Genomic DNA, 9,974 nt, shown 5'->3' with positions numbered 1-9,974 from the left:
TTAGTGACCCATTAGTTGTCCAGAACTATCGATACTGTGTACAAACTCATCAACCTTCTCCGAAGGTTGCTGGCTGCGGTCCCTGTTACTGAAACGATTGGTCGAAGAGGGCCTTTGGTATCCAAAACGAACTGTGCAACGGTCAGCCTAGGAGAAACTAGAACAATTAAGAAATGTCAACCGATGTTTTGAAGGTTCCAGTCGGTCTATAGCCGTCACTTCATCTCTCAGTACTCCTCCGTTGTTTTCTAGCGTGTCGCTGGTCGAAAAATTAGAGCACGAGGGTCACCATTTCCATGCGATCTCGAACGAACTATCGCCGTTTTGCGTTCATCCTAGGATGGGGCGAGATAGCTCAAGTGGTTAGAGAGCGAATTTACTGACCGGAAGGTCCGTGGTTCGAACCCGACCTCTCCCCCTCGACTTCCTCCGTCCAGGCTTGGGCAACCTGGCATTATCCCAGACCCCGTACTTCCTTCAGGCAGCATGACACCGGAATGGTACTACAACTGAACGATTTTCATTTCATCCTAGCCTTAGTAACGAAATCTGTCTACAGAAAAGTGGAGTAAAAAGGAGACCTCCGGCTACTCTGTTTATGAGCGAAATTGAAACTCATCACCTAAGTGCATCGGGTGGACTAGTTGTTCTGCGTATTCACAATGCAGAGACGACACGTTTGAACTTGCCACAGTTAATATCAGCCCAACTGAACCTGGCATCTTAAAGAAGGCAAATGGGAAATTAAAACGTGTCACCAACAGAAAACAAACATTGATTGGTTGATATTTCACTTTGACAGATCCGATCACTTTCACAACAGAAGTAGAAAGCAATTAGCTGAGAGGGCAATCAAGATGTGTTTCTCTGGATGCCCACAAAAGGATTTAACATCGTATAGATGTAATACACTACTCGTAAAGTTGCTGAAAACTCTTCTACAGCAGACGAGCGTTTTCGCCGTTCTATTTCACGCTCACCAGGTAGGCGCATTCCACCAGTGTCCGTTAATCTCATTGTTGTATCTGACTGCTGACCCGCTCCAGTGCCTAATGCCGGAAAAAAGAGGCTCACAGAAGGGAACACAACAGCTATATTCCAGACAAGCGAGTGCGAGAGCCTGAGTGCGTGCGAGTGCGAAAACACGACGGCCTCAAGCTATTTATTGGAGTGACACTGTCTAGCTTGGTCCAACGGTGGCGCAGGCGGTCTGGCTTTGGTACGAGACTGTGACGCCCTGCATATTGCGGGGGTGTTGTCCGACCTTGAACAACACCTACTCGCGCTGTCTGAGTTTGATACAAGGTTGTGACGCGCTGCATATTGAGGGGCGTTATCTGACCTTGATCAACGCTGACCAGCTGTCTGGGTTTTGGTACGAGGCTGTGACGCGCTGCACATTGTGTCTGGTCAGTATCTACCTGAGCTGAGGGCATTCAGTGGTTGCTTTGAGGAATCTGACCTTCCTGATACTTACGTTCCGACTTAACCAGAATCGCGTGAATTTCAACTAATACCAACCTGGTATTCACGGAAGACTAACCTGAGTGGTGTATTATGTATGTGCAATTTACTGCGATATCTCGGATTTCGCATAAACTGAAACAGTTAAAGAAGAACACCACGAGGATTCCAGACAGGGATTGAGCTGGGTTCAAGGTAGGCCTCCCATCAAAACTAAATTTGTCTGCAGATGAGCGCATAAGTCGATTATCGAGAGACTCGGGTTCAAGTGGAACATAAGATTTAGGGAAACTGTGCCTACCTGATGACCCTGAGAACGGTAAAAGCGGTGGTCGGCTGTCGAAGAGGCTTGCGGGTGTTCCTCCAAGTAGACTGAGGTTGATCATAGCTCTGGTGCATTTAGAAAGGGCGCGCGCACCGATATATGCAGAAGTACCAGCAAGTTTTATTTGATATAATAAGAAAATCGTTCCACTGTTGCAGTGCCTAACTGCTATGCCACCTAAAGGAAGCACATATGATATTGTAAGGTTGCCGAGACAGGGGAAGTCAAGAGGCAGAGGTCGGGTTCGAACCATGAACCTACCGGTCAGTAGATTCGGGGTCTAACCACTTGTGTCATCTCGCCCCGTTATATTTGATAAAGTATACGAGAAAACGCCGTGGAACACATCGGTTAATCTGTTCTTTCCATCAACTTTACGTTCCACCTGAAGGTCAAATTGTAAGCCTGCTTGATCGACGCCAAGCTGGGGGAACCTAATGACTGGTAAAGCAGTAATACATCACACTAAATGAAACTAAAAATGTACTATGCTTAGTTCATAACGAGCGCTTTTATCACCTCACATGACTCTGTTAACCTAGCATTATATTTTACGGCTTTAATAGATGGTAATACCATTCCAGCCTGAAAATGATCAGGGTATCCTTGAAGAAACCGCGGTTTCTTCAAAGTTAGATTTTGGTGGCCTTTTATGTTAAATGCCTGCAGTAATGCATCGTATTACGATACACATAAGTGTTACGAGGAAATTCTTGCATGAGATACACATCCTCAAATTTAGGAATACTTGCCATCCTCAACGATACGGTTAGACATGGTTCAAAAGTTGATCTTGTCGAGTTAACATTGCCCCTAAATGAAATTGTTAAATACTAGATTTGATGCTGACCTTGAAAAATTCACACCGTGAGATAAAAGCACACGTAATTGGAACCCAATCAGACCCGCGCTGACGATGCCACCTCGATTGGTAATGAAACGCGTGCAATCCAAATGTCAGGCTCGGTGAACAGACCAAAAAGCAGCCGAAATATATCTGAGGGTAGACAACTGCACGAGCCTGAAACTTATGTTTTCGAAGTCTGCGCAACTTGACAGCTCTCGTGCTTTCTTGAGAAGACAAGGCCGCTGGGCCGTGAAAGGACGTTCTCATCATTTTAATTTTGTAAAGGTATAAAACTTGTCCCGAGTCAACCGGTCCAGCGCAACCAGTTCGCCTTAGAAGAATTTCTTCAAAAATGGTCGGTCTTCACCTTTAATTTACTGAAACGCTGTGATACAGCTGAAGCTTCAATAAACTCACTTCCCTGTGGTTCGTCAGGTGTAACTTAGAAGCCAAAGTGAACCGAAAAAATTGATTTTCCTCGCCAGGCTAAGACTTTGTTGCTTGCTCATTCTGTTCAAAGATAGCTGGGTTTTTTGGCTCCGTAATTCACTGAAAGAAATAACTTAATGGGGAGCCCAGAACACAAAATCCTTCAGGACTCCTTCGACAGTGAGCCATTTTTTTCGTCTGTTTAAAAAGCTACGTGATAAATGGTCATTAACGAGTGCATGACCACAGTGAGAACTGAGGAGTTGGTACTGTGGAGAAAGTTGGTATTCGATCATCTCCCCAGGAGTCTCTTGTGTGGCGGCTAAAGATACCAGAACCGTCAGCCTTATTCTGCAGGATACCGTGAAGTGGAATTGACACGACATCAAAAAAACGTGTGGATTTATTCACTCGTTGTGTGTTGATTCCTTTCATTCTGAGTTCGGGGTGAAAAAGCCCAGTGTGGTGTAGCTTGACGGGTGAGGCACTGGGCTATTTGGAACCTCAGGACTGAAAGCAGTTGGTCGTCAGAGCATTCTGCCTTACTTTCCGGTGGTAGGTCCGAGCAGGACCGCATTAGGCTGCCAAGAACATTTGTTTCAACGAACTACTATTATTTATTTAGTAGTCAGAGTTTTTAGGCAAAGTAACAAAAGACAGCATGAGTTTTGCTTGCGGTTCGGAAAACGGTGGCAGTGATTTGCTAATCTGTTTATAAGAAAACGGTGCACCTTAAGATGGTGGCGTCAGAAAACTGCATTACGCTCCATAGGAAGCTTCTCAATTACAACGCAAAACGATGAGTAATCGCTGCGCATTTGGCCGCTTCTTATTTTAGGGACAAGAGTTGATCACTCATTCAGTTAGACACCCTGCGTCTGACTAGACTTTTCAGCTACCACATCATATCCGGTCATCGAGGCTGTCGAGTTTACGGGCGGCAGTACCTCGGGTTTACTTGGGGGACTTTTATGGCATATAGTGTCAACTGCTGGTCAGCGCCGATTCCGTTTGGTATTTCCGTACGACCTACTTAAACTGTGATGCCTCATCAGGCGATGCTATCCTTCGGGCAATGTGTGGTGAAGGCAACTCGGGCAGCGCGTATTCATTCAACCACAGACGGTCTGACGGAGCGAACCAACTAGATCTTGAATGTCCACGGGAACGATATGACTTTCAAATACTCTGGCCTAAACAGACTGACAACACGACATCATCCATAATCGATTGTCTCATGAAACCATTCCGTTTTTGCATGCTTCCTTGAGAAGATCCATGAATAGCACAACACATTTTATTCCAATTTGGGGTGTGTATACTACTCAAGATTCTAGTAAAGGTTCTACAGCTTCCTGCGATCACGAATTTCTGGGTTCCGCACCTTTCTACCGGACCAACGTTCAAATACTTCGTACAGATGACTACCAGGCAACTCGAAGAATGCTATGGTACCGCGGTGCTTTACCGCGGTACTTTCGTGCCGGTAAAACTTGGTATCCGGGTTGTCTTCTTTGGTTCAAATTTCTAAAAGATGTAAAACTTGCCAAGGCCAACAACTGTCTTGCAAACCAGGAGTTACTTCGGCTGTCGCTTTTTCGCTCGCTGTGCTACAAAATCCAACCTAAACGTACTGTCATTTGATTGCTGCGATTGCGCAGTGGTATTATGTACGCAGCTACAACTCTCTTCATTGATGAAAAACATTTTCGGATATAAGTAGTGTGCAAGGATCTCCCAAAGGCACAGATGACTCGCAAACGTTTCTATACGGTTTGGGGCCGCTAAGGTAAGTAATAACCCCGGAATAAGAGACAATCGATATTTAATTTGAAAAGCCATTTGGCTGAACGGTCATTTTTGAACTGATGTGCTGAGGTTGCTGAGGTACAGATGTGTTGAGGTTCCCGATACGGAACTTTGAGTGCCGCGTAGGTTCGACAATCCCGAATATCGAAAGAAAGAATTGGGTTCGAAATTCTACGGTACACAAGTGTAATCAAATGTACACCGTTGTCCACGTTCGAAGCATCAACAAGTCCACAAGTCTGTCACTGACCGGGGCAGCGCAGTGTCAACGTCCGCACACCAAAAAACGAGGGGCGGAATGTTGGCTCAGTAGTGTGGGTTGCGGTCCTTTCCGACGACAGTCTCGTGATTCCCAATGGCGGTGCGATCACACGCAGGTCGTGACAAAACAAGTCAAGTTAGACTCAGCAAACGGGGACACGAACGTGCATGAGTAAGTGGATGAGCTGCGCACAGACATACGAGTCGGACGGAATGACCTTCGAGGTTAGGTGAATGGCGAGTGGGGAGTCAAAAGTACATAGGCGGAGTAAGCAAATGAATGGGGGAAATTATCACGAAGTCAAGTTAGAGTGAAGACATGCATTGCAGAGTCTCCAGGAGGACTGTGTTGCAGTCTATCCGGAGAAATGTTTCGTACGACAGATTTCATTTTCAACAATTTCAACAATCATATGAGCTCAGCCTTGAGCGAATGCGTCTTCTGCTACAATTGATAAAATTCCTTCTTTGGTTTCCATATCAGCGCATGGACAAAAAGATTCTAGTCAAAACCAAACGATTGTGTGTAATAAAATCTCTCCAATTTGGGTTCAAGTAGAACATAAGGTTGACGGAAACTCCGGAATTGCGCCTACCCGATGAGCCCCAAGAAATGCGAAACCGGCCGTGGGCTGTCGGAGAGTTTTCAGCGACCTTTTGAGTAGCTTCGTTTACGAAAATACACTGCGATATTTCGAAGAGTGTGCCAGCTGAATCATGAGGTGGCCTCTGTGCAGCACATTCGGGTGTAGAATATCACAAACGAGAGATTCAGTTGAGTCTCTTGTGAAAACCAAAATGATTTGCAAATGAGTGTATTTCTCGAAAACAGTGCAATTTAGGTTCAAGCAGAACATAAGATTGACGGAAACTCGGGGACTGCGTCTACCTCATGAGACCCAAGAAGGGAGAAACAGGTCGTGTGCTGTTAAAGAGTTTCCAGTAACCTTATGAATACTGCATTAGGTATATTCATGCATTTTTATTTCCGGTAACATGAGGCGACCTACTGAAGCACATTCAGTTGCTTAAAAACGTCATAAACGGGAGATTCAGCTGGGTTCCAGGTGAGTCTACCTTCAAACGAGTGTATTTGTTGAGACCTTGGTTTCCATCACATAAACTTGAAACACTGAAGGTTTTCGTCAGTCACTGTAATCATTTAATCCAAAGGCGTTGGGGTACATACACGCAATCCATGAGGATCCTTGCTTCCCATGTGTAGAGGTTACCAGCTGGGTTACCCGCTGATGGTACGAAGACGTGGCTGCTATTGACAGAATGCAGTGACAAACAGTAATTGATAAGGCACATGGGTGTAATCTACTTCCAACCAAGATTAACCTAGTGAGTTTTCATGCTTATCAACTTCATTCGGAATTCTCCATCGAGTAGTATATGTATGACAATTAGTATTATGGATACTACACTTCCAGTTTATTTCTGGAATGTGTTGAGTTTAGAGCCAACCACATAAAACTACAAGCACGGTCGTGACATTTTCCACGTTGCTGGTGTTGATTCTAGCGGAATCACAGGTGCAGTATTCACTTTCTCAACCGCTCGATGAGAACATGTTTTGAATGGTTAGTTCGGAGCATGCTGCGTACAGGTTCCACAGTAAATCCGTATGTACTGTCCATGTGATTTACCTGTTGGCGACGTGCAGAAGATCTAACTAACCTAAAAAGAAAAACTGACTGTGTGCAGCCTAATTGACAGGGGGTTACTGAAGAACTGACGGAACACATGCAATTAACAAATCGCCAAGTTAATACAGAAAAGTCAGGTGAACACAAATGAATTATCGCAAAAAATGGATGTTCTGGGCGTATGTTGTGTCAATGGTGCAACTGCTGATAGCTTCGTTTTTCAACCTACGCAGATCGATCATGCGTTTCGATTGGCTGTTCGGAAACCGTACAAGCAGAAGCCCATTGGACACAACAAACAGCCTAATGGATCGATTTTATGGCATACTGTGCTTTACACCAACAGCTACAAAAGTAGTTTTCCTAGATAAGCACTTACTTTAATCGAAGGTGCCTTCAAATAAACAACTTTAAGGGCGGGATAGTTCCCCATAATTTTATGCCGTGATCAGTTGACAAAATACGTTTAACTGTGGAAACATTTTGCGGCCAGGTGATGTTAAAAAGGTAGATTTTGTGAGGAAAATGAAAACTATTCGCTCCGCTTTGTATATGGGCGTGGTCGCCAAACCTAAATTGAGGACGAGCAAGCAGGTGTGTTAGTATGTGCGTGTGCGTGTGCGTGTGTGTGTGTGGGCATGTGCAAAAACGGAGGCCTCACACAACTGACACGTAAGAATGCTGGACCAAACAGGCTCAACCAACTGTCGATGAAGCTGGTGAACAAAACAGGGTGTGCCTCTCGGGCGAAACTAAGCTAGGATACCTGTGCAGTTCGAAGTCGGCGAGAAACGACTTGATGTACACGTGACTGGATTACCGAACATACGATTAGAAGGGAATGGATAGACACGCCCGTATATGTGTAGCGACTCAGTCCCATTGAAGATAAATCCAGCAGAAGTGGTTAAGAGATATTCAAGATGTCGCGATACATGTATAGACGTAATCCACTACTCATAAGGCTGCTGAAAATTCCTCGACAACCCACGATTGGTTTCGCCATTCTTGGAGTGTTTTCGTTGGTTTTCTTGAAAGAATACTACTTATAAGCTTGCTAAGATAGGTACAACCTTCAACCGAATTAGGTTGCGAATGAGGGTATCTGACGAAGGTATTTTAGTCTTTATTTACGGAAAAGCGTCAGTGAAAGCGTTTGTCTGCATCATCATCATTATAATCGGCCCAATTGACAGCATGACAAAACTGAGACTTCGTTGCCGTATACGTTTGACTGTATATTGTGACCAGAGTTGGGAAGGACACTGGGCTGGAGACTCGCTCACAGGGTTTTCCAAAGATGACTCAGTCAAAGAGAAATTATTTTGCAAATGTCCCCTTTTCCTCAGTGGCTGTCACGCCCACGAGATTGGTATCTGTTCCATCTACCAATTTGCTTCATTCTAATCGAATACATTTCCGTTAATTCATCTTTCAGTTAGCCCAACAGCTTTCAGTCGCATTCGCCGTATCAGACAGAATGTCAACTTTTTTATACGAAAACAAATCCGATGGTGGAGTGTGTGAATCCAAACGAGGTAAAAAGAAGCTTGGTTGAAATAGATGTAATTTTGCTGAAAATTCTTTGACAGCACACAACCAGGTACTTCTTGACAAAAACCTACTGCGATATCTCAAATAGGATACGAACAGAAACGGGAGGCGGCCTGGTGCGGCATATTCAGTTGAGGGAGACAAGTACAAACAAGATGTTCAACTGGGTTCAGTTGACTAGAGCCTCCCGTTCCAACCGAAGCAAATTAGTATGCGAAGTCTGTCTAATTTGGGTTCAAGTAGAACATAAGATGGACAAGAACTCAACGACTTCACGAAAAAGATGAGACTCAAGCAGGGCCGAACCAGTCGAGGGCTGTCGGAGGGTTTTCAGCAAACTTGTGAGTAGCGTATTACGTCTGTACAATGTGCTAGGATATCTCGTACTAAGTGGAATACTATACGATCTGGTGCAGCAAATTAATTTGATTAGGAACATCACAAACGATAGATTCAGCTGGATTCAGTTTAATCTGCTGTCAAAACCAAATTGATTTGGGTTTCGTCCAAGATTGGGACGCATATACATGAAAAACTCACACATTTTGACGGTTTAGTATTAACCCGACAATTTCTTAGACATCAATATGAATTGACTGAGGAAGTTGAAACGTAACTTATCGATTTTCTCACTGCTGAGCTGCGTAAAATTCATCAAAAGGCAGATTGTGCCGGCTCAGCAGTAACGGGACAATATGTCTCTAAATGGAATTTGCTGTGGCACAATCTACCACGTAAGTATTCAGCATATGACCGCCGCGTGTTCTAGGCAGTCATAACTAGGTAAATAGAACGTTGATACGTCAGTGTGCATTAAAAAAAGGGGAAGAGTGAATTACTTGAATTGGGAACCGTGAAGTTTACCTGTGCGAGTTGCAAACCTCACCATAAAAACTGAGTTCGAGATAGCTCAGTTAAGTTAAGTTAAGTTAAGCTGAGTTGTGACGTTACTGACCTGAAGGTCCGTTATTCGAACCCAAACTCATCATCTCGATTGCTCCTGTCTAGGCTTCGGAAACCTGATAGCATCTAAGCCCTTGTGCTTCCTTTGGGTAGCATGACAGCTAGGCACCAAAAAGGTGTCACAGCTGAACGAGTTTCCACACCTAAACGGTTGACCTGTATGGTAGCTGACAATGAAACGTTGAGCGAATAGATCATTTTTGCCCTTTCCTGTCAAATATGGCTTCACATGCCAGGCATATTTCGTCAATGAAGAGTATTTTAGTTTTTTCTCTAATTATACTCAAACAAATGTTCTACGAGCAACAGTCAAACGATGGCTCAAGTTTTTTTTCTAAATATTCTACTCAAAAGACGTCCGAACAACACGACAGTCCGCGCTACGCACCCCAGAAGAACAGTGTGAAAGGATCAGTACATTCACCTTTCAAGTATTACACAACCATCATCATCATCAAAGACAGCAACCACGACAGTCCTACGCACCCCAGAAGAACAGTGTGAAAGGATCAGTACATTCACCTTTCAAGTATTACACAACCATCATCATCATCAAAGAAAGACACATCAGTGTTGGCACCGATACTTCACTGACGCACAACCATAAGGTTCGTCTAGTTATATATATATATATATATATATATATATATATATGCGAGACAAAAGCTAT

General features: G+C 44.1%; 1 protein-coding gene across 1 annotated transcript in view; it reads right to left on the bottom strand.

Moving 5' to 3' along the window:
* The window catches only part of T265_05673 (hypothetical protein), a gene marked incomplete at both ends in the record, with an annotated part of 17,408 nt that continues 7,434 nt past the window's right edge, over positions 1-9,974 (bottom strand). Inside the window, one exon of the mRNA XM_009170738.1 lies at positions 1-147. Within this exon, the coding sequence (XP_009169002.1) occupies positions 1-147 (147 nt within the window). The remainder of the gene's footprint in view (positions 148-9,974) is intronic.

Source organism: Opisthorchis viverrini, assembly GCF_000715545.1.
Source record: "Opisthorchis viverrini unplaced genomic scaffold opera_v5_111, whole genome shotgun sequence".
NCBI lineage: Eukaryota > Metazoa > Platyhelminthes > Trematoda > Opisthorchiida > Opisthorchiidae > Opisthorchis > Opisthorchis viverrini.
This window is presented reverse-complemented; position numbering and strand designations above follow the sequence as displayed.